This window comes from Ananas comosus, linkage group 2, assembly GCF_001540865.1.
Source record: "Ananas comosus cultivar F153 linkage group 2, ASM154086v1, whole genome shotgun sequence".
Lineage (NCBI taxonomy): Eukaryota > Viridiplantae > Streptophyta > Magnoliopsida > Poales > Bromeliaceae > Ananas > Ananas comosus.
The window spans coordinates 13946312-13971151 of NC_033622.1; the positions used below are offsets into that span (position 1 = coordinate 13946312).

General features: G+C 33.5%; 1 protein-coding gene and 1 long non-coding RNA gene across 4 annotated transcripts in view; one reads left to right on the forward strand and one right to left on the reverse strand.

Moving 5' to 3' along the window:
- Positions 1-11751, forward strand: part of LOC109706264 — a 30799-nt gene extending 19048 nt beyond the window's left edge. For 2 of the 3 annotated variants that reach the window (XR_002215138.1, XR_002215144.1), the window contains 14 exons: positions 654-3523; positions 3611-3657; positions 3750-3850; positions 3956-4920; positions 5211-5262; positions 6033-6108; positions 6389-6584; positions 6683-6802; positions 6936-6987; positions 7114-7176; positions 7549-7667; positions 9269-9301; positions 9368-10964; positions 11282-11751. This is a non-coding gene — a long non-coding RNA (uncharacterized LOC109706264). The remainder of the gene's footprint in view (positions 1-653; positions 3524-3610; positions 3658-3749; positions 3851-3955; positions 4921-5210; positions 5263-6032; positions 6109-6388; positions 6585-6682; positions 6803-6935; positions 6988-7113; positions 7177-7548; positions 7668-9268; positions 9302-9367; positions 10965-11281) is intronic. The other variant, XR_002215141.1, reaches the window with a different exon arrangement.
- LOC109705833 (transcription factor ILI6-like) lies at positions 17827-18772 on the reverse strand. The gene is made up of 2 exons (XM_020226617.1): positions 18355-18772; positions 17827-18208 (listed from the first exon to the last, which is right to left on the reverse strand). Exons 1-2 carry the CDS (start codon positions 18478-18480, stop codon positions 18056-18058), a joined length of 279 nt encoding a protein of 92 aa, XP_020082206.1. The 5' UTR covers positions 18481-18772; the 3' UTR covers positions 17827-18055.

Here is a 24840-nt window from a genome sequence, read left to right on the forward strand (position 1 = left end):
CTTCTTCTTGCACTCATATTAAGTCAGCAAGGCAACATAGATATGTTTTGCCAGTGGGTTTTATTCTCTCTTTGCATTTGAAGTTATTTTGAACTGAAATTGCCAAATTTTATTTAATTACCCAAGTCATATTTGTGATTCTGCCACTGGCGTGAACTCTTTTGTCATCCAATTATGGGACTCAAGCTCCAAATGGCTGGTTACTATTTTGGTCTAGATTTATACTTTACTTTTGAAGTGATGAATTTGTTCAAAATCTTAACTTCTTGTTGGATTTCATGTAAAACTTGGGTTTTTTTTTACTGAGCTATTTTGATGGACTTTTGGGTTTTTTTTTTCTTTGAGCTTTTTCTTCCTTTAACTTATAGCTGAGAACTTTGAAGGTGGTTGGTCTCAATTCGGTGATACATTCAATTAAATAAAAAATTCTTGTTTGGTTTTGTGTAAAATATTTTATTGTTGAAGTGATGGTTCTTCCTTTTGGGTTTTTTTTTTGTCTTTAAGCTTTTTCTTCCTTTAACTTAGAGCTTAGAACTTTAAAAGAAGGTGGCTGGTCTCAATTCGGTGATACATTCAATTAAATACAAAATTCTTGTTTGGTTTTGTGTAAAATATTTTATTGTTGAAGTGATGGTTCTTCCTTTTTATTGCAGAGTCGTAGCTAGTGGCACCGTTGCATCAGCTGCAGGAGAGAAAATGCGGAGGTTTTGGAAAATGTATTTGGAAAACGTGAAGTGCCAAACCCTGTAGCTAGATAGCAAGAACAAGTCACGAGGCTTGCCAATAGAATTTTTAAAACCGAGATTCAAGAAAATTAGTACCCTCCATCTGTACTTCAGGTAAATTCATTAGTAAGTTCCTCAGATTTCCTTACTATTTTTGAAGATTTGCATCCTGCTGAACATCACCGGAATACAAAATAAAATCATAAAAATGAATTTGTGTGAAATTTTTAGATATCATTTTGGTCACGTCTCCTGGATTTTTCATTCTGTGTTTGCAACAGTTATCATAGTATCTTTTTTCAGTTATCATCAGTTATCGTAGTACCAGTTAACTGTTCATATTTGCACACGATTTAGTGTACACATAGGAACCCGTAATCAAAATTTGATGGGATATCTTCGCTTCAGAACAAAACAATTAGAATGAGGCTAGATAATAATCTTAGAAATGACTTCAGAATATCTTCCCTTGATCTTGTATTCTTAGAATTAGTTTTACTGTCACCTAAAGAGGTAATAAAAATGAAGTTTGGTGTGTGAAATGCATGCAAAATAGTATAATTGTAGTTTGCAGTGCTGGTATTGTGCAAGGTACTATTAGGGATTAGAACACCTGAACATTTATCTGACAGAAATCATTATTAATGTTTTTATTATTTGATTCCTTGTGACATGAAGATTGTTCATCAACCATCATGCTCTTGCTAGCGTACTGTATAAACTCACTAGTCTGAGAGCAACTTTATTATGTAATAATTTGTTACATGACAAAATATTTGCCATCATGTTTCAGTTTTCTGATCTCTTGATGTTTAGATATATTCAGCAGCCTAAGCGGACCATTGGATCAATCTTTTACATCTCCGAGAATTGATTTAATCTTTATTCCAAATCTACTCATTGTCAGAAAGTTCAGCATCATAAATAGGGATGAGGTGTACAACCATCTCTCTACCTCCTAATTTAGAGAATTCACTCAATGTATGCTTCCTTCAAAATGATCTAGATTTTGAATCTTACATTAAATAATATTTCCTTCTGCATGCCTATCAAAATCATTTAATCTCAGTACATGTGGTCTTCAGCATGCTATAAGATTTGCTGTATCACTCTTTCTTGAACTACTCTCAAACATGAATGCATGATACAGTTTCTTGCTTTTTCCTAAATGAAATTCTCAGTTAATAGACTGCCAATTTGTAATCTTTTGGCTTTTTTCATTTGCTGAGAATTGATTTCTGAAAGCCACTAAATAAAAGGCATAAGATGTTTCTTATTACTTATCTGGATATCGCTGCTTAATTTCTATGTGATTACTAGAGCAAGCTCAGTGAAGATTTCTTGGTGGGCTGCTTAATTAGCTGTGAGTGTTAGCTCCAATACTCACATTCTACAAGGGAAATCTGCCCCCACATGTCCATTGTGGAGTATCATGGAATTTTGTACCTAAATTGGGACAATTTCGTAAGTTTCTATGGTGGGTGATATACATGTCTATGGGAAATGTCGAGTTTTTATTTGCATGGCATTGTACATGGATGATCTTATAAATGATAATTACCTTAGTCTGATGCAAATTATAGTGTCTAATTTAATTAAATTGAAAAATCGATTAGAATGAGGATTCAAAATGCTGTAAAAAAGATACATGCATCTTGAACCTTCGCATTAAAAGATCTTCCATGCTGACCTCTTGCTTTCAGGTGTCACTAAGTTGGCTGCATAATGGTAGATGCCTTTTTAATTGCTGTGGAGGTTCCTTTCGACGATCAACTTTATTGCCTCTTTCTTTCTTTTCTTTCCCTTATAGTTTTTGTCATTATGTGGAAGCATCAACCTACTGCGAATACTACGTTAAAATAATTTGGATTAAAAATTTACTACATAGATTCTCTCAACTATAGGCCATTTTGAAATTGAAACCTCAATTATTTTTCTTTTGATTTTGGCTTCCTCGACTTTTGATTATTTTGATTCATGTTATTTTCACTTGGAGAATTTGGGGCTGTCAAACAGCTTTAATTTTTAATGATTCTCCTCTTCTAATGTATGAAAATAATTAAAAAGAAATTAAAATTTTGAGGGAATATCAATCGGAAGAAAAACAGCTGAGGGGTCTATTTCAAAATAACCTACAGTTTGAGGGGGATCTCCATAAATTTTCCCAATAGGTTTTCTGCTTTTAACAATCCATGCTTACTTCATCTTTTATTCTAGCACTCGTATGGCTGAGCTTTGCTTTAAATATTTTGATATTTGAAACAACTTGGCTAATTGGTATCTCAGTCTTTCAAGTTTCAACTTACTATTAAATTTGCTTCAGTATCCAGCATCATATATTTTACTTGATGACAATGAAACAGTTTGTTGTAATATATGTTGATTTTGTTATCCTCTATTACTTTAATGTAGTGCGTGTATAACACAATAGTTGTCTGATTTATACTTCTTCGCTTTCAGTCATTTCATGGTATTTCTTCTTAACTGCAAGCGTGCATAACAACTTAACACTACTTGCTGGATAGATACCTGAAATTTGTGAGAAAATCATTGCAATCTGTGTTGGGAATTTGACTAGGTTTACAAAGGATTTCATCCATTCCTATGTTAGGAGCGTGGCTAGGTTTACAGAGTATTTTTATGTGAATTTCGATCTGGTGATTCTTTTCTTCTCTCTTTTTTTTTTTTTGTTTTTCTCTCTCAACTTTATTTAATAATTTGTTTTTAGTAGACTTTTGTATTTTTGACTGTCATGTAAGGTAGCCAGGGGATGGTTCTTAAAGAGAGATTAAAAAAGGGTAAGTTCTTTGATTTGTTACATGGTAGCAGAATCTGAGTATTTTGGTAAGTATCTTCTGTATGATAGGAACAAATTTCTCTTGCAGGTGCTTTATCGAAAGTGCACTGCTTCAATCTCGTCAGATAAGACAAAGTATGCCTCTATAACTTTTCCTGTGCATATATTCCTTTACAAACTGAATTCATAAATTAATACATAACTGCCATATTTTCTTGCTATATCAGCCAAAATTTTCAGTATCTGGGTTATAGTTGAAAAAGAAGCTTGAATTGCATGAGCAAGTTATAGCCTTTTGTTTAGAAGCCCCCACATAAACTGTTAACGAGTAAGTAGTTGGAGTTCATTTTTGTAATGAATATTTAGCAACAAAGTATTTGTTTCTTGCTAAATTTTTTTAATTTTTTTTAAAAAAAAAAAAACTATACTCCAGGCAAGAGACGAATTGTGGAGTGGTAAGTTTAAACTGAGAGGATAATATCTTTGGAGCAGTCATAAAACGGCTCAACGATGATTTATTCGTCAAGCATGACAAGTAGTTCCGACTAGAGCCTCGATTACGACTACCCAATATTTCTTGCTTTTGCAAATGAAGAGCACCACTCTACCTTGATGTTAGTGGCATAATGTGACTTTCTAAGTTGGTAATCATGCTTTCAAGTTAATGCTTTGTAGAGAGAGTGAGAATTGAAGCTTTTATAAAAACAAAGAATCTGTCATTCATTAAATGTATAGAGGTACGCAGTGCAAATCCATGACCTTGTGCCTGATTTCTTGTTTTTTTTTTACGGAAATTCCTTTTTTTTCCTTGCACCTGATTTCTTTTTTTTTTAGGGAGATTCCTTTTTTTTTTCTTGAAACAAGCAAAACTCAAAACAAATCTTGTCCAGTTTGAAATGAAGTTTGAGCCTGTTTTTACTAATTTATGAAACTTGTGCACGACAAGTCATCACTGTTTAAAAAAGCGCGCCTAGGCGCAGCGCCTAGGCGCCTAGGCTCTAGGCGCACAGGCCAGCGCCTAGAGTAGCTCTAGGCGGGCGCCATGATTCAGGCGCGCGCCTAGGCAGCCTAGGCGCGCGCCTGGGCCTAGGCGCAAGGCGCTCTCAAGGCGCGCCTAGGTAATATTTATAGTAACGGGTTTGGATCCAGATTTTATTGGTCTAACGGGTTGAAATATCTAAAATAAACCCAATACCCTAAACTAAACCCTAAATAATCATCAATTATTTCCCTATTCCTTTCTCCCTGTCCGCTCTTCCCTCTCCCTCTCCGCTCGGCCCCTCTCCCTCTCCGCTCGCCCGCTCGGCCATCTCTCTCTCTCCGGCGCTCCCTCTCCGGTTGTCCTTGCTTCCGGCACCTCCTCCTTGCTTCTTCAACTCGCTCGCCTCTTCTTCTAAGGTTTTTTGTCTCTTCCTTGGCCTCTCTCTAGTTTCTCTTTTAGTTTTTTGTGTATATTTCTATTTTTTTTTTTAAAGCAGTGCTTTCTATGCTTTTTTTTTAAGTAGAAATTTTCTGTTTTATTTTTTAAAAAAACAGCATTTTACTTGAAAATAAAACAGCATTTTAACATTTTAAAAAACAGCATTTTACTTGAAAAAACAGCATTTTACTTGATAAGATGAACTTTTTTTAAAGTAAAAAAAGTCCTTGAAAATAAAAAATGATCATACATATTTGCTAAATTGCAGTTTAGTATTTTTGAATGGATTCGAAAGCAACCGAAAGAGATCCTGCATGGAAGTATGTATCTTTATCTTTCACATGATCATGATGCTTTTTTAATGTTTTTGGCTTGAAACTTTAAACTTTTTAACTTTTAAGCATATTACTTTTTTATGATCTTGTGCTTATGATTATATGCTTTTCACATCTAACTTTTCTATATGTTTGTGAATTAATACTTACATTTATGCTGTCCTTTATTTTGAGATAAAAAGGTAATTTACACTTAGTATATGATTTTATATAGTATATTTAATGCTGCTTAACAATTAGTAGAAAGAATGGTAAGAAACTTCTTGATTATTTACTTATTTCAAAATTTTATGAAAGTGTGCGCCTGACCTCTCTCGGGCGCGCGCCTGCGCCTTGCGCCTTGCGCCTAGGCTCCAACAGGCCTTTGCGCCTAGGTGCGCCTTGGGCTTTTTTAAACACTGCAAGTCATTAAAAAACTATTTTTTTTTCTTTTTCTTCTTTTTTTTTGGAAAGGTTTGATTAATTGTTTTATCTGAAAGTGGCATAATCCAAAACAAATCTTCTTGTCCAGTTGAATTGGAATTCAAACCTGTTTTTGCAAGCATTCAAAGAAAGAACTTTTGCATTCAAGGGGAAAGTTGAACTTGTTCATGCAAAGATCTCTCCTATGATTCCTTAACTGTGTATATTTTTCTTCTTAAACTGTATTATGTCACTAAGCTGTAATGTTACTAGCTTAAAAAAACCAAAAAAAATAGAGCTTCATATGTTGCATTTATTATCTCTTTACATAATTGGTCATTTGATGGTAACAGGTCGGACTCCGATTGCGCTATAACATAATGGAAGGCTTTTAGATTTGGTCATAGAGCCAGCTCTCAAACTCATGGAGTAAGTTAGGGGTGTGAAACTGCTAAACAGAGTAACTAAATTGAACCAATGGTTTAGGTCTGGTTTAGATTTTCTTTATCATTTTGAGGAAAAAAAAAAACTGGTTGGGTTTTGGGTCAATATGGTAGGAACTAGGAACTGCATTATTTTGATTAGCTTTCAGTACTGATCATGAGAAATGGCTTAAAACAAACCAGCCGGTTAGTATGTCATATTTTTAAACCAAACCGGCCTTAGTCCCTGTGGTTTGATCTTAGCTCATTGTACTTGACATTGGAAGGTTAACGTGCGCATTACCACGTGATGAAGCGCAGGATAGCATGAAGGCAATGGACGAGGGCTACATAATTGTTTCGCCCTCCATGCGCCATTCCGATCTAAATCGGGACCAATTGCTCTTCTCCTTCTCTCCTCCTCTCTTCCACTTGTCGGTGACTCCAAAACCAACGGAGTCGAAGTGCAAACTAAACCCTAAGGTACTAACTCGAATGCTCCTAATCTTCGAAGGATCAAATAAATCCCTTTTCCATTGTAAGAATTTGATCTCTCTATCTCTCCCTCCAATGTGATGAAGGATCAGATACCTCTTCCATTCCCTCCATCGAATCCTCGATTTGAAGCCAAGACTGATCTCGATCTTGACCTCTCTTGTCGATTTGAGATCACAGGATCCCTGATCTATTAAAAAGTCCGAGTACGTTTTGATCTAAAGAAAGCGAGATGATTCTTTGACGCGAACTATATATCTTGCAATGCTTGATCGTGATTCTGCTGTGTTTGATTTTGTTCCTGCTTTTATTCATGATTCATGAACTTTCTGTTTGAAGGAAAAGATTGAGGAATTTGCCGAGTTTTTGCATCTGGAGAAGAAGGATTTAGGTGCTCTTATTCCAACTAACGTATCTGATCTGATTTTTTTTTTAAAAAAATTGAAACAACTTTCTATAATGCTCGTAATTTTTCTTTCTAGTACTTCTTTACAGTTCTAGCTGAATTTACCTGCAGGTAGCTAATTGATAAATGAACGAGAAGAAAAGGGTTTAGGTGTAATCGAAGTTCTAGAACTAGGTGATCTTTTCATCTGATGTGCTATTTGTGTTTGTGAATTTCAGGAAAGCCAATTAAAAAGTTTCCAGTTTCAAATAGTTTAGAGAGAGCTCTCTAGTCCAAACTCTATATGAATTCTGTGAATGATTCTATCTTAACATCACTTGTAGCCACGCAGGACAAGGGGAATTTATGTATTGTCCCCTTAGTGACCAACAATTGGAAATTTGTTTAATGATTTACCTGTATGGGTTCTCTAATCTCATCATGAGTTTGAGGCAAAACATTTTGCTTCTACTAGTTGATTGGCTTTGTTGTGTTTAATTACTCTGAAGATTATTTGATTTATGTGCTTCTTATGCTGGTGCTAGCGTGATGATAGTGTTATTACAGGGAAGTAAAATATATTCTCCGTCCAGGTGCACAAATTATTGAGTTTATGGTGCCTCGTGAGTCTATTGGAATGCTGCTTCTCAACATTCTCAGATTTTAGTGGAATATTCTTCTTCCAGGTGTGCAAATAAAGTAAATTCTTCTTCCAGCTGTGCAAATTATTGAGTTTGAGTTTATAGTGCCTCGTTAGTCTATTGAAATGCTGCTTCTCAACATTCTTAGATTTTGTAGAATACATAAACTTTAATTCAAAAAAAAAGAGTATGGAATCAGAATCCGTAACTTTCTTTACATTTGAAGTTATTGGATCAAAATTGCCAAATATTATAACTTATCTGAATATCATCGAATATTTGCATTCTGCTGTTAGTTTTTGAACTCTTCAGGCATCCAATTGTGGGACTCAAACTTCAATTGGTTGTCTAGCTGTTTAATCTAGATTTGTATTTCGCTTTTGATGTGATGGATTTGTTCAAAATCCAAATATCTTGTTGGATTTCATACAAAACTGTTGGATTTTTTTTGTCTTATGAATTGTTTTGATTGATTCTTTTTGCTTTTCTGTTTTTCTTTTCTTACTTTAGTTTATAGCTGGGAACTTCTTATTTGGTTCCATAGAGAATATTTTATTGTTGCAATGATAGGTCTTCTATTTCACTGCATAGTCTTGATGGTTGCACCATTGCATTGAAATTGTATTTGGAAAATGCTAATTAAATGAAGTGGTAGCAGCCTACCATTTTCTCAAAAAAAAGAAAGGAAAGAAAATGTATTTGGAAAATGTGAAGTGCCAAAACCTTGCAGCGAGATAGCAAAAACTGGTCCTTTTGCCCATTTAAACTACATTATTATGTGTGAAGCATAGTGAACAATGAGATTGGAAAGGAGTCAGCAACGTCTAATACATAACAGGGCAAGGTAGTTGAAGATACGATTAAATTTTCTCTCTCTTTGCTTTCTCCAGAACAAATTATCTTGATAGATTTTCCATGTATTCTTCTTGCTATCATTGCGACTCCCTTATCTTATGTGTTTTCTGGCAAGGTGGGATACATTTCTTTCCTTAAAGTTTTTATTACGTGATAATGTAGTTCTTTTATAGTTGATCAACTCACACAATCAGTAGAGCAAGCCATATGAATCTTAAACGAGATGAGCATAATAATGTAAGAGACATAAATGCTCTAGAAACTAGTAAGCATTCATCTGAATTACATCATTTTGTCTTTTGTTTAGTTTATTCTCGAATTTAGGTGCTTGAAAAAAATACTGTTTTGGTTGAAAGTTGTTAAAATAGACTCTGCACAAGAGAAGTTTAACTGTAAGTCGGAGTTTTCCCACAATTTTGTTTATCTCTTTGTTAAATTAGGCCCGTAGATTCTGTACAATATTCCAAATCTTTTAAACTAACAATTTTTGTTAGAGGGAGATCCATGTGGCTATTTCAAATATATCATGGTCTGGTCATAGAGATCGAAGACAAAAATTTACTTGACTCCTAAATTTAATTTGATCTTGTTTAGTTAAATAAATGAATAACTGAAACGATCTGAATTATATAATTGTCATAAATGGCAACTAAGCTTCATGTATTCTAGAATGTCGGCACTCGTCTTCAATTGGCTGCAGCAAGTTATTATGCAACAATATGCTTTACTTTTTTCTCTCTTGCTCTGGGTCTTTATTCGTCCATATAAGCTGATTTGTTATCATATACCAGGAGAGAAGAACATCGCTCTGATTTAACAATGAGGTATGTTTTGAGTCAGATATTTTATTATCATATGTAGAGCCTTCAATAAATACTACTTTTTTGCAGGCATGATTCAAAGCAAATCTCCTTGTCCAGAGACAGGCGAGCTTGGTTTTGCTAATTTACAAACTTTGTGGACCATAACTTACATGCAAAGAGGTAGTCTAATTTGTTCATGCAAGGATTTTGCAAGATACAGCCATCTCCTGTATGATTCCTAAACTGTAATACTTTTATCTGAAAAAACTAATTTTTATATGTTGCTTTTATTGTTTCTTTATTAATTCGTTATGGTTATTTGTAGGACAGGTTGGACCCTAACAATTCAAATGGTGTACCTAGTTAGAGGGTAAAGGTGTATTGGGAATCCCTTCAACAATACGCTAGTTTAAAATGGCCACCTCCGCTCATTTTTATTTTTTTTCCCTTGCACCTCCTTAACTTTAATTTTTTGAAATTACATGATTTTATTTAATTAAAATTATAAATTATATCAAATTTAATGCTTTGATTAATTTTTAGCGAATAAAGTAAACATTTAATGTCTAATATTTTAACAGAATTATTAAAATTTTAAAAAATAAACTATCTAGAGTTAACTCGAATAAAAAAATTATAAGTTATGGAGGTGTTTATAAGTTAGGGCCCATTATTCTTTTATGGTGGCGTTCGGCTCATTAATTTCGACTTTTAAGCTATATAGTACCCTCTCAACTTTTAAGCTATTGCCATTGTATCCCTTCGCATCATTTCTCTGTTAGATATTATTATAAAATACAATACTAATATATGTTGATTTATGAAAATACTAAAATTGCCCTTTTTGGAAATGTAACGGAATGGGGTACAGCCAGGGTATTTTCTGTATTAATATTTCATTCAACATTTCATTTTGTGTTCCGAAAGATAGTTGATAGGGAACTGACATGGTTTCAGTTTTTAAAGTTCAGCATGGCAAAGTAATAATGGTTATATAGTTAAGAAGAGTTTTCTGCATTTTAATTCTTCGTTTTCTTTTTTTAATTAGCGATACCAACTAGACGAGAATTGAAGTCTGTTTTTTTTGTTTTATTTGAGACTGAAATTTCATCCTTTTTTGAGTGTCGTTGCTTGAAGATTTCTTAACTCCACCATATCACGTGGAGATCATTTTTGGCATGAGAGAGTACAAAGAGGAAACCTCGCAACAACAACTACTAAGGCACTCCATTTTCACGTGGCCACAACAAGGTATAATGCATCAAACACTCCTTGTTGCCCTTAGTCCTTAGTCACCTATTTAAACTGATCTATTATGATATGCCAGGAGGGGTCTGATTATGTTTAAAAATGAGGGTAAGTTTTGAACTTTGGATCATATGTTTGTCAACAGTCGGCTAACTGTTTATCCTAATCATTAAATCTTTTCAATAAATTCCATTTTTTGTAGGCATACTTCAAACAGATCTCCTTGTTCAACTTGACGTAGAATTTGGACTTAATTTTTCCTAATTTAAAAACTTTGTGCACCTTAATTACAAGAAACCAAAGAATGCATTTACATGCAAAGAGGTAGTGGAACATGTTCATGCAAGGATCTTGCAATACAACAGAAAACCCAAGGATCTTGCAAGCCGTCTGCTCTTGCTGAATAATCTTTTATGATGTCATCAAGACAACATAGGTATATCTGCCAGTGGGTTTTATGTTCTCTTTGCATTTGAAGTTATTTTGGGCTGAAATTGCCAAATTTTTTATTTAATTATCCACATCAAATTTTTGCATTCTGCCATTGGTTTGAACTCTTCTGGCATCCAATTATGGGACTCGAGCTCCAATTGGCTATTTACCGTTTTGGTCTAGATTTATATTTTACTTTTGAAGCGATGAATTTGTTCAAAACCTGAACTTCCTTGTTGGATTTCATGTAAAACTTGATTTTTTTTTCTTATGAACTATTTTGATGGACTTTTGGGTTCTTATTTTTCTGTGTTTTTACAGCTGAGAACTTTGAGAGGTGGTGGTTGATCTCAATTCAGAGATGTATTAAATTAAATACAAAATTATTGTTTGGTTTCATGTAAAATATTTTATTGTTGAAATGATAGTTCTTCCTTTTAATTGCAGAGTCGTTGATGGTGGCACCATTGCCCCAAGCTTTAGGGGAGAAAATGTGGAGGTTTTTAAAAATGTAATTTGAAAACGTGAAGCGCCAAACCCTATAGCTAGATAGCATGAACAGATTATCTTTCCAGTTTTAACAAATCACGAGACTTGCAAATTGAATTTTCGAAAGTGAGGTTCCAAAAAATTTAGTACCCTCCATCTGTACTCCAGGTAAGTTCATTAGTAAGTTCCTCAGATTTCTCTATTATATTTGAAGATTTCGTATTCTGCTGAACGTCACCAGAATACAAAAATAAAATCATAAAAATGATTTTGTGTGAAATTTTTAGATATCATTTTGATCACGTCTCATGGATATATGTCATTGCAGTTGCATCAGTTATCATCGCATATTTTTTCAGTTTTAATAATGCTTGACTGTGGTATCCTCATGTTTCTGAATTCTGATAGGATCTTCTTGACATTTGATGAAAACATGGCTAGAATTTCACAAAAGGACTTGCCACTTTATTTTTGTCATTATCCTATTATGATGCCGTAGACCAAAATTCCCAGTTAACTGTTCATACTTGCACACGAATTAATATACACATAAGAAACCCTATTCAAAATCACTGATTGGACATCTTTGCTTTGGAACAAAACAATTAGAATGAGGCTAGATAATATTAGAAATGACATCAGAATATTTTCCCTTGAGTTTGTATTCTTGGAATTAGCTTACTATGTGTCCTACATAGGTAATAATAAAATGAAGTTTGGTGTTTGAAATGCATGCGAAATAGTATAATTTTAAGTTTGCAGTGCTTGATATTTGGGCAAGGTACTAATAGGGATTAGAACACATGAGAATTTTATCACAGAAATCATTAATAACATTTTTATTATTTGATCCCTTCTGACATGTGGATTGGTCATCAACCATCATGCTCATGTTAGTGTACTTTATAAACTCACAAGTCAGAGAGCAACTTTATTATGTAATAGTTTGTTGCGTGACAAAGTATTTGCCAACCATCATGTTTCAGTTTTCTGATCTTTTGATGTGTTTATATATCAGCCTAAGTGGAACATTGGTTCAATCTTTTACATCTCAGAGAATTGATTTAATCTTTATTCTAAATCATTTGTCTGCTCTGTTCCTTTTCGGTCAGTTCAGCATATCATAAATAGGGTATGAGGTGTACAATCATCTCTCTACTTCCTAATTTAGAGGGTTTACTCCATGTATGCTTCCTTCAGAATGATCTAGATTTTGAATCTTACATCAAATAATATTTCCTTCTGTGTGAGCCTATCAAAATCATTTAATCTCAGTACATCTGGTCTTGAGCATGCTATAAGATTTGTTGTATCACTATTTCTTGAACTACTCTCAAAGATGAATTCATGATATCTTGCTTTTCCCTCGATGAAATTCTCAATTAATAGACTACCAACTTGTAATCTTTTGGCTTTTTTCATTTGCTGAGAATTGATTTCTGAAAGCCACTAAATAAAAGTTAAGGCATAAGTAAGGCATAAGTTGTTTTTTATTACTTATCTTGATATCTCTGCTTAATTTCTATGCAATTACTAGAGCAAGCTTAGTACAGATTTCTTTCTGGGCTGCTTAATTAGCTGTGAGTGTTAGCTAAAATACTCACATTCTACAAGGGAAATGTTAAAATCGGAACGGCGAAAAATAGATCCAGAAAATAATTTAATGCAAGAAAAGAAAAGATAAGGAAAGAACACACCGATATTTACGTGGTTCGGCCAACGGCTTACGTCCACGGGCGAAGACGGAGCAAATAATTTATTAATGTCGAAAAGGCGGAGTACAAATAAGATCTCTCAAAAGAACCCGAAATTTAATTAGATCCGAAACGCCGCAACAAGAAACTCCAATTTTGGCTTCTCTTACCTATCCGTACGGACCAAATAAATTTGGCCTTAATTAGCGCATACGGCTAATTAGCGCACACAGCTCTCTGCAACGGTTAATTAGAGTTGCGGCCTCTCTCCTCTTAGCCGTACGGACCTCACAACAAGCTAGACATAATTAATGCTTGGCTTCTTAATTTCGTCGCGGCGGCTTCTTGATCGTCCGGAACCAACATGCATTGCTTGGCTTAATTAGAACGTGGCATCTTAATTTGGTCGCGGCGTCATTAACTTGGCCGTAGCATGTATATATAATACATGTCTCCTAATTAGAGTCTAATTCTAATTCAATTAGAATTACACTCCTAATTATAATCCATATATGCCAAATTAAATCTAAATAATATCTAATCCCAATTAGATTAGGATTTATCCTCAATTTAGATAACTACAAATCTAAACCAAAAATAACAGGAAATCTGTCCCCACATGTCCATTGTGTATCATGGAATTTTGTAACTAAATTGGGACAATTTCGTAAGTTTCTATGGGGGGTGAAATGCATGTCTGTGGGAATTGTTGAGTTTTTATTTGCATGGCATTATACATGGACGATCTTATAAATGATAATTACCTTAGCCTAATACCAATTATAGTGTCTAATTTAATTAAATTGAAAATCAATTAGAATGAGGATTCAAAGTTTTGTAAAAAAAGATACATGCATGTCGAACCTTCGCATTAAAAGATATGGAGAAAGGAGCACAGGTTGTGAAGGGAGATAAATCTCCTTTTGGACCTAATATTTATTCAGAAAATTTGGGTAGTGTAATATATGACCAGAAACATTTTCAAATGACAACATGGCAACTGCAGCAGCAAGGTTTTCCATACTGACCACTTGCTTTCAGGTGTCACTAAGTTTTGATTTCATCGGCTGCATAATGGTGGATGCCTTTTTAATTGTTGTGGAGGTTCCGTTCAACAATCAACCTTATTGCCTCTTTCTTTCTTTTCTTTCCCTTATAGTTTTTGTCATTATGTGAACGCATCAACCTACTGCGAATACTATGTTAAAATAGTTTGATTAAAAATGTACATGGATCCTCTCAACTACAGGCCATTTTGAAATTGAACCCTCAATTATTTTTCTTTTGATTTTGGCTTCCTTGACTTTTGATTATTTTGATTCATGTTATTTTCACTTGGATAATTTGGGGCTGTCAAATAGCTTTTAATTTTAATGATTCTCCTCTTCTAATGTATGAAAATAATAAAATAAAAGAACAATTAAAATTTTGATGGAATCAATCGGAAGAAAAACAGCTGAGTGATCTATTTCGAAATAGCCTATAGTTTGAGGGGGATCTCCGTAACTTTTTAAAAGGTTTTCTGCGTTCAACAATCCATGTTTACTTCATCTTTCATTCGCGCACTCGTATGGCTGAGCTATGCTTTAAATATTGTGATATATGAAACAGCTTTGCTAATTGCTATCCAGTCTTCCTAAATCCTACTAAATGCTAAATTTACTGCAGTATCCAGTATCATATATTTTACTCTATGACAATGAAACACTTTGTTGTAATATATGTTGATTTGGTGATCCTTTATTACTTTACTGTAAGATGTGTATAACACAAAAGCTGTCTGATTTAAACTTGTTTGATTTCAGTCATTTCTTGTTATTTCTTTCTTAGGGTGTTTGGTTCTTCGTAAAACTGTAAAAAATAATTTTCAGTGGAAAAAAAATTTCAGAGGAGAATAAATTTTACGCTCTTTAATGTTTAGTTTGTAGAAAAGAAAAAATAGTTTTTTATCACGGTTGTTTCGCTATTTGGTTGAAAGAAAAAGATAATAAAAATTGTATTTTCTTCTATTCTATATGTTTGCTTAAATGGGTTAGTATCCTGCCCTATGGCGGGAGGACACGTGGGTCGAATCTGCCCTGTGGCGGGAGGACACGTGGGTCAAGTCATGTTCGAAATAGCGTAAGGCTGGATTGGGCGGAGTCATATTCGAAGTGACGTGAGACTGGTTGGGCCGAATCACAATCGAGATCCATGGGCGCTGTATTTGTACGCTTTAAGTGAATTGGTTGCGTACTTCTAAAAGCTCGAGCTTTTGGGATTAATAGTTAACGCCAACGATCCGACACTATATACTATATATATTATTAATATATAATAATTATCATACCATATATATTATTATAATTTATATTTGTAAATTAAATATATCAAAATTATATTATATAATAAATTAATAAATAATATAATATAATATAATATAATATTAGTATATATATAATGTTATATAATAAAAATAAAAAATATATATAATATAAATTTTCACCCCTACTCTTGAGGATTAGGTTTTTGATCAAAATTATATGATAAAAATAAAAATATATATAATATAATATTAATAGGGAGGGCTGGTGAGTGGTCCACCGTGGTCCACGAGCTATTACATTAGCTTGTGGACCGCCACGAGCTTATCACATTAGCTCATGGACCGTGGTGTTATAAACATGCCTGAGTTGTGTTTTTTTCCTTTGAAGTTTTCGACCGACCGTCCCTAACACAAGTGGCAAAAGGGCTTGATGGTTAGTACTCGAGATCCAAGTTCGAATCCTAGTTGATTTACATTTTGAGCTAAGTTTTTTTCTAAATGAAATAAACGAAACGAGTAACGTGCTATCTATCTCTCAAAAAAAAAAAATTTCGTTTTCGCCGAGATGAGGTGGAAAACAAAAAGCCATTTTTTTCCACAAAGTTGTAAAATAATTTTTTCATGGAAAGTTACTTTATGCGAAACCAATGCTGGAAAAATATTTTCAAGCTTGAAATTTTTTTTCAGTGACTTTTACGTGGGACCAAACACGCTCTTAACTGCTAGTGTGCATATAAACTCACGGCTTTTTACTACATTTACAGAGGATTTTATCCATCCCTATATTAGGAACGTGACTAGGTTTACAGAGTTTTTTATCCATACCTATGTGAATTTCAGATCTGGTGATTTTTGTTTTTTTGTTTCTCTTTTTTTTTTGTTTTCCTCTCTCGACTTTATTTAATAATTTATTTTTAGAAGACTTTTGTCTTTTCTTTATTTTAAGAGAAAGGTAGCATGCCATCCGCTTCTGTTTATTTCATTTAGAAATAAACTTAGCTGGAAATGTGAATCAACTAGGATTTGAATTTGACTCTCGGATTCGAACTTTTGTCTTTTCGACTGTCATGTAAGGTGTGTAAGTTGGGGCTAACGAAAACCCCAGGGATGGTTCTTAAAGAGAGGGAAAAAAAAAAAGAGGAAGAAATTTCTTTGATTTGTTACATGATAGCAGAATCCCCCACATAAACTGTTAGCGTGAAAATAGTTGGAGTTCAAGTTTTGTAATGAATATTTAGCGACGAAGTATTTGTTTCTTGTTAACTTTATTTGTAAACCATACTCCAGCAGAATAAATTCAGCAGCATTTACAGTCATCATATCTAGATCATAATGTCTTTGGAGCAGTCAGAGAACTGCGCAACGATGATTTTCTCATCAAGCATGGTGAGTAGTTCCAACTACCCTATATGTTTGTTGCTTTCCCAAATGAAGAGCACCACTCTACCTTCATGGTAGTGGGCATAATGTAACTTCCTAAGTTGCTAATCATGCTTTCAACTTAATGCTTTTTTGTAGAGACTGAGAGGATTGAAGCTTTCATACTGCACGAAAAGGCAGGAGCCGTGCAACAGTACTCCGGAACCGAACGCAGTATGTGAAGAGACAACGGAGCCTGGTCCAGAAAATGAAGAATCCGACATTCAGTAAAGTGCGTAGAGGTACGTACGCAATGCAAATCCATGACCATACGCCCGATTTCTCGTTCATTTTGAAGGCAAAATTCTTCTGTCTTTTCACAAGGATTTACAAATGCAAGCGCCGCGCGCAGTTGGCTTTTGCGTGCCAGATATGGAACCGAAAAGCAAATCAAGTTTGGTCAGGGGAAGCAAAAACAGTTCTACTACAGCTTGAAGCTTCAAGATAAGATACTGGAAGCTCTGTTGCCATTCCTCAACTCAAAATTACCTGTCTCCGGTACGTCCATGCCTCGGAGTTTCTATATTTAGTTATACCAATAATTTTTATTAGTTATTAGTTATTGACTATTAGTAATTCTAGTTTTATTTACTAAAAATAATTATTAAAATTATTAAATTTGGTAAAAATCGTCAATGAATTTGAAGAAAAAAAAATCGGCTAAAAATCATTTAATTTCAAAGATTAGAAGTTGAGGAGGGTTTCAACTGAAAAAAATAAACCTTCAAAAAAAAAAAGATTTAGAAAATTTTACTAAAAATTTAAATCAAATATGTAAAAACTGGGACAGTATTTAATTTTTGTAAATATTCTTTTTTACGTAAATTGTCCTATTGTTATTTACAACTGAAAGATAACTAATCTACTTCACTGGGAAAAGTACATTTTGAGCTAACACGCTGAGAGTCTTTCTTGGCTCACGTACTCAACACGTGCAATCATTAATCTGCGCTCAAGAATAATAGCTAACAAACCACGAAGCTTTCAAGCATTAATTAGTTAGCTAGCTCATTGACAAATTAACACTCTCATTCACTACCATCTCCTTCACTACCATATACATATCCAGATACGCTAACATGACACTTTACCTCATTACGCCATTTTTAGCAACACATGTAGCAAACATAATGCGAACCAACTAGGAGTAAATAAGGAAGATACATAAAGGGAGGGTGGGGGGAATAATTAATTTGGAAGACTCCTAACAATATCTGCTTGAGCACTGCTTGCGTCGGTCGCCGCGAGTAACTCTGCGAGCCTCTCGCTTAAATGATCTGCCTCCTCATGCAAGCTTCTGATGTAGTTGCATATGTCATGTAGTAACCTAGCCGCTGACACCTACACGTACCGATGTAAGTTATGTGTATATATATATATGGATATTAACCATAGTATTTCAATTAATTAGGTCGTCAAAATATGCACTGTTGTGTTAGTGAAATACTCGTAATCTATTACACGTGGGATGATTAACTTGGACTTACTCTATTCGTGTTTCCCACAAGAGACGTGGGGAGCAAATGTTGCAGCGTGGAGAGCAGATTATTGATCTGGTCTTCTGTGATTCTTGAAGTACTTGAACGCGGTGATCGCGGTCTCCTGCTTGACATCTTTAATTATATGCAATATGGCTTAATAGTGTTCTTAGTAGTATATGGTTTTATATAGGAGAGAAAAAACGATCCAGTAGCAAGTTGAGAGAGAGAGAGAGAGAGAGAGAGAGAGAGAGAGAGAGAGAGATTGTGAAGTCGTAAACTTTGGGTACTGTTTGCAAATTGTGGTTCGCAATAGTATAGTGGAGGCTGTGGAGGAGGGATTAAAGTATCTGAGCCTTATGTGGAGGGTCGGTGTGAAGTCGTAAACTTTGGGTACTGTTTGCAAATTGTGGTTGGCAATAGTATAGTGAAGGCTGTGGAGTAGGGATTAAAGTATCTGAGCCTTATATGGAGGGTCGGTGTCAGTTTATTACCAGAAAGCCATCTTACTTTGTCAAATTAAACATGTAGTATGTTGTGACACTATCAAGATTTAAAATAGTTCTATATAAAAAAAATATAATAGCGTTGTTTTTGTTAACCCGGTTATAGTTGTGGTGGATAGGCGCAAGAGGTTTAGAGAATTAAGCATATTAGTATTAGAATAGTTCTAGGATAGAATGACTCTCTGAGAAGTGGGGCGTTACAGTTAATATCAAAATCAATCAACAACCGGAATTGTAAGATGAGTGTTGGTTGAGTTAGGGTCATAAGGCGGGCAAAATGCGGCTCTGTTTGGCGATCATTGTGGGTGGAGCACGATTCCCCACAAAATCGATCGGCACAATCGTTGTGGGTGGAACGTGGTTCTCCATAAGATCGGTTAAGACTAGTGCCTAGCGAAATGACTTTTACATCGTTTGGTACATATGAGTGTACTTAAGTCCGATGAAAATATCAAAACTTAAAAAGGGGAGGAATGTGGTGCTTCTCTACATTTTGAAATAATTTCATACAAAGAATATAATAAGACTAATAATTTTAACCTTTCTATAGTATTTTGGATGATGAGTAGGTTTAAAAAATTATGAGAGCTGAGCTGTTATTATTATTATTATTATTATTATTATTTTTTGACACTCGTGCTACAAACGGTTGGTGTTGTTTCGTGCTTTGTTGTGAGTTGCGAGTTTGCGTGGCAGTAGCGCTGTACTCTGGGGACGGTATCCGGAGACTTCGTATCCATAAACATGTTTTCGATGCGTGGCTTAGGCCCACATAACCCGGACGTTATAAAGGCCGGAAAAAAAAAAAAAAAGGACTACATAAAATGCATATCAATATCATTGCGTAGCTCAGGTGGTTGGTTATCTAACTTTATCAAGCCTAGATCCTAGGTACGATTCGGACTGTGAGCAAAATTTGGTTTGGTCACGTCGAGCCAACGGGTACTAAAAAAAAAAAAAAATTATTATTATATAGACTACTATATTATAATTTAGTATTATTTTTTATTTATTATATTATGTAATTTCTTTCCAATCTCTACATTTTGTTCTTCTTCTTTTTTTCGTTATTCATCTTACACAGTTTTCGTTATAAAACTCACTCAACTTTTTTTTTTTCTCGTCAATCTTTACATTATTGTTAAAAAAATTATTATTTTAGACAATCTAACAAAATGATTAAGAGGCACTAATTGGATAGTTGAAAAAATATAAAATAAATTTTTATAATGAACTCATTAAAAGTTTTCGTTAAGTTATTTTCAACTATTTTTCAATCATTTTTTTATATAATTTTATTACGTTTTGTGTCAAAACAAGTTATAGTGTAGAGNATAGTTAAGTGGTGGCTTTGAAAACAAAAAATAGTGTATTATAGAAAGTGAAAAGAAAAAAACCCTGTAAATTATCATATAGTATAAATTAAATTAATTAAGGAATTAATTTTTAATTTCTATTCTATTTAGATCATCTATATCTATATATTATTTTTTCTAAATTTATGGCACGGTAATATTTTTTTCATTATTGGATATGGACTCCACACCGAACCGGCTTTAACTCCTCCATATATTTTTTTCTTTCTTGTTTGAATCGAACCGAATTTTTTTTCTTTCTTTACTTGAATCGCACCAATCGTTGTCAAGTTCTTCATATATTTTTTTCTCTTTTTTGCTTAAATCAAATTAGGTTTCTCTTTATTTTTTTGCTTAAACAAAATCGGATCACATCTCAGTATTGGACTGAATTATTTCTCTTCCACTTTTTTCGGCTGTTATCTTTCTTCATTAGTAAGATAAATTTTATCTCTTATCGTCGCTTTTTCTATCGCTATTTTTTCTTCCTTTATCATCATTTTTTATTTTTTTTTAAATTGTCTATCCGTCGTATCGCACGAATTACTATACTAATTCAACAAAACTTTATAATTTTTTTCTAATAAAGAAATGCAATTCTGATTGAATTATGTGCTACGCCATTGCGCCGAATGGTATGTTTCGAAAAGCACAAGAGATTCATGCCGTGATAGTAAGATTCCAACCACCTGCGCTAAGGCAACAATTATAGCCCCGAAACTTTGTTCCAAAAACAGTGTAATTTGCCTTGTTGATCCGGATGGATATGACTTGTAGCTTTTAATCAACATGAACTTCTCAAAATCGCATTTAATTTTTGCTACGCCACCTCATTATGTGACAAGATAGTAGGACATTTTTTGGGCTATGTGGTGACAAACAAAAATGGTGAGTCATTTTCGTCCTCAAGTGAAGACTCTTGGGAAATGTTTGGTCAAAAATATATGAAATAATGAGAATCGCTTTTCCATTCAGATCACATAAGGATAACAGAATTATTTGACGATATGAGATTCTACAGAAATTCGTTTGGTATAGTATTTTGTTTCACATAACACTTACCTCTCACACTTCATTCGGGTCTGATATCAATTGCAACGACCCGACTCGACTAGCAACAATAATTAGTTGTGCCCAAACAATCGGCCATAAGGTAGTTATTATTACTAGTATGTGAGGTCACGTATATTCTAATGAGAATTACTTTTTCCGTCCGATGTGATGCTATTGGGACGTTACATCATATCTCCTTCGCACATCATCAACAAAATTTTTGATAGGTTGTAATATGTAAAATAATATGTAATAAATATTCGACGTGAAATAAGTTAGAAAAACCGTTTTCTTTAAAAGCTTAGATTATCAAAATTGTATTTGAATATTGTATATTTTGACATAATATTTAAAACAATATCAAGCAAATAATTAAGCGACTTGGTCACTTGTGTGTTAGTTGGTATTGTTCACTTCCTGCTGGAAAAATAGTTTCCAAATTAAACACATTAACTCTTAATAGGAGTGTGCACATTCTTAATAGGAGTGTGCTTGTTGCCCAAAGGCTTGAAAAGGAAACGAATAAATCTAGTAACTTCTAGAGCTTGTTTGAGAACATAGTTCGAATTTTTCGTGAAAATGTAATAAAAGGCTATTTGATTGTTTCCAAAAAAATTTTAAAAAAATTTGTCTAAATTTTATTAAAAATTACTATTTTATTTTAAAATTTTCTGAGAAAAATGAAAATACTAGTTTCTATAAAATCTAAAAAAAAAGGTTTTCTAAAAGAGATAATTGCCTATATACCCTCAAAACTTCAAAAATATTTTATTTATCCTTGTTTTTTTTTTTTCTTCCAATATACCTCTCATAAGTTCCTTTGTTATTTCAAAATACTCTTTACAGTTACCATCTGTTAAGTTAACTTGGGTTAAATATGAGTTAAATATTTATGAGAGTTAAAAATAAAATAAAATATCTATTTTGCTCTTAACTTAAGGGTAAATAAGAAAATCCGGTGATAGTAGAAGGATATATTTGAAAGAGCAAAATAGTAATTTTATACAGATAACAGCTATTGCTAACAGTTTATTAATAGAATTTAACTCTACTAGGGATATATTTGAAAGCGGTTGGAACGTAAAAAAATATATTTTCAATATTAACCTTCTAAGAAAGGCAAATCAAAAAGTCGGAAATTTTTAAGAGCTATATAAACAATTGCTCATTTCTAAAAAGACTAATTTTTTTTGAAATTGGACGAAAAACTAGAAAAAAAGAATTCATGACAAATAAAAAAATTAAAAAAAAAGGAACCAAAAGAGCAAAATGGCTCAAAACAAAGGAGACAAACTCATGGGGAGTAAATGGACCACAAGGCTTGGATTGTGAGATCCTGTGTGCTGAGTTATTTGACTAGTCAAACCACTGATTGCAACTAGTTCACACCTCACAATCGCATGAGCAGTTTAATACACTTGACCCTACCCACTTGATCTTCTCTTTCCATAGATACTAATTTTTTAATTCAAATTGTAGAGTTTGAAATATCTTATTTTATTACATGACCCTTTCACCGAATCTCGAACATTCTCTTTTATGGAAAGCATCGTCGTACCCTACGTTAGTGGGAATAATAATAGTATACTAACGTGTCAAATCTCCTTCCCAAAAATGGAGAGATCAGAGATTTAACCCTCTAAATACAGTCTTAATCAAAAAAGTTTTCATCAAACTGTTTTCTAATTTTTTTTCTTGAAGTAAGAGCTCCTTCGTACTCATAAGTTATTTTCGATGATAGAGTTTCTGAATCGACGATTCATTCCGTTAAATATGATCTAGCGTATTTGAAACTTCTAAAAAATAAATTTCATATTTTTTTAAAATCATAATAAAGTCCACTAAGCGGGCATAAAATGAACAGTCAAATTCAACTGATTCCGATTCTGTTACACCGTTAAACTAGTATCTCATATCGGTCATTAAAAATTGATAAATTTGAAATCTTTCGATCGTAAGGTAAATAATGTCAAAAAATTATAAAATTTGATTTCTAAAAATTTTAAATATTTTGGATAGCGTTTAACGGTATGGATCATTAATTCGGAAGCTCTATTTTCGAAAACGACTTATGAATACGAAGGCGGTTGTACTCATAAGAGTATAATAGCCGGACTCTTTGAAGTAAGATATGTATGCTCTAAATTCTAAACTAAAAAAAATATGGATATTTGTTATCTATTCTGTTGATGGTCAGTATCACATTTATTATAGTCCATCTTGTTTTGTTTTGTTTTTTTTGTTTTTTTTTTTTTTAAGAGCGATAGATAGCGCGTTATCCGTTTCGTTTATTTTATTTAGAAATAAACTTAGCTAGAAATGTGAATCAACTAGGATTTGAATTTGGGTTTCAGGTACCAATCACCAAATCCTTTGCCACTTGCTCTAGGGACGGTACATTATAGTCCATCTTGTTGATATTCGCACATTAAAGCTTTATAATTCAACTACTACAAATTTTTACAGGATTTTTCCTCATGAGCACCAAGACAAGTATAATTGAAAAGCGACGATGGATCATGGTCATGCGTGGTTGATCCTTGCCATGATCATCCCAACAGGCACCAACTGTAGCCAGGAATATACTAATCCACGCAAATCATGATCAAATATCAAAATAATGCAGGTGTCGCCTTATAAACTTACTTTGCTTTTTTAATTCTCTTATATATTGATCTCTTGAACTTAAGAAATCAGTTTTGTTCTTAGAAATCCGAACCGTTCCAACACCGACCACATACTTCATGTTCGTGAGATCTTATCGTATCGAATCTTACAAGCCTCCAGATCCCAATAACTTAACAATATTGTCACGTAAGTGCAAAATATTATCTTATGAATTTAGGTTAAACAGGTATATATTATCACAAGCACAGCATGTGCGGGCATCGGAATTCGTAATCTCTTTTTCGCGATGTCTCGTATAAATGAAATGCAATCCGTAATGCCTGGTGATGAAAGAGTAACATCGATCAAAGTAATCTATTCTAGTTAGTCTCCTGAAGAAGACACGATAGTTTTTGTTGACTATATTCTAGTAAGCATTAGCAACTTACACTTTAGCCTAACTTTGGGCCTTCACTGGAGTGGCCCTCTTAAAAGATGGGTTCAATCCTTCTGGAGTGAGTGTTTAAACAATAGGGCTCAAATAGGAGCTCGCCCAATGAAATTATTAAAGTTTAAAAAGAAATAGCAAAAAACTTGCGAGCATTTTACGGTAGTTATAATACTATTCTTTAGTAGTTTAAGCTTCGCAGCTACCTTCTTATGCATGAATTGTTCTCCTTTTAATCCTCTTATGCAGCGTTACTTAGACTTCTGAATAGGGTACCGCATTTTCTTTTTTCTTAGGTAAGAATGTATAGAACTTTGGAACTTTGGTCCGCTTTAATTTAACCATCCTAACCTTACTAAATTTTTTCATTTTGGCATCCAATCTTTCAATTTAATGATTTTTATGGTATAAAATTTAGAAGACGCAAATTATGTGAAATATCGAAATCCAACTCATAATCATAAACGCAACATTCTCATTTTGAAGTAAAGCATAAGTTAGTTACAAATCAAATGGATTAAAAGGT

Excerpts from the sequence above, each read along its gene's own strand:
- LOC109705833 (XM_020226617.1), bottom strand. The coding sequence starts at position 18,480 with ATGTCAAGCAGGAGACCGCGATCACCGCGTTCAAGTACTTCAAGAATC. Across the intron at positions 18,209-18,354 it reads TTGTGGGAAACACGAATAGA|GTGTCAGCGGCTAGGTTACT; the intron begins GTAAGTCCAAGT and ends CGGTACGTGTAG.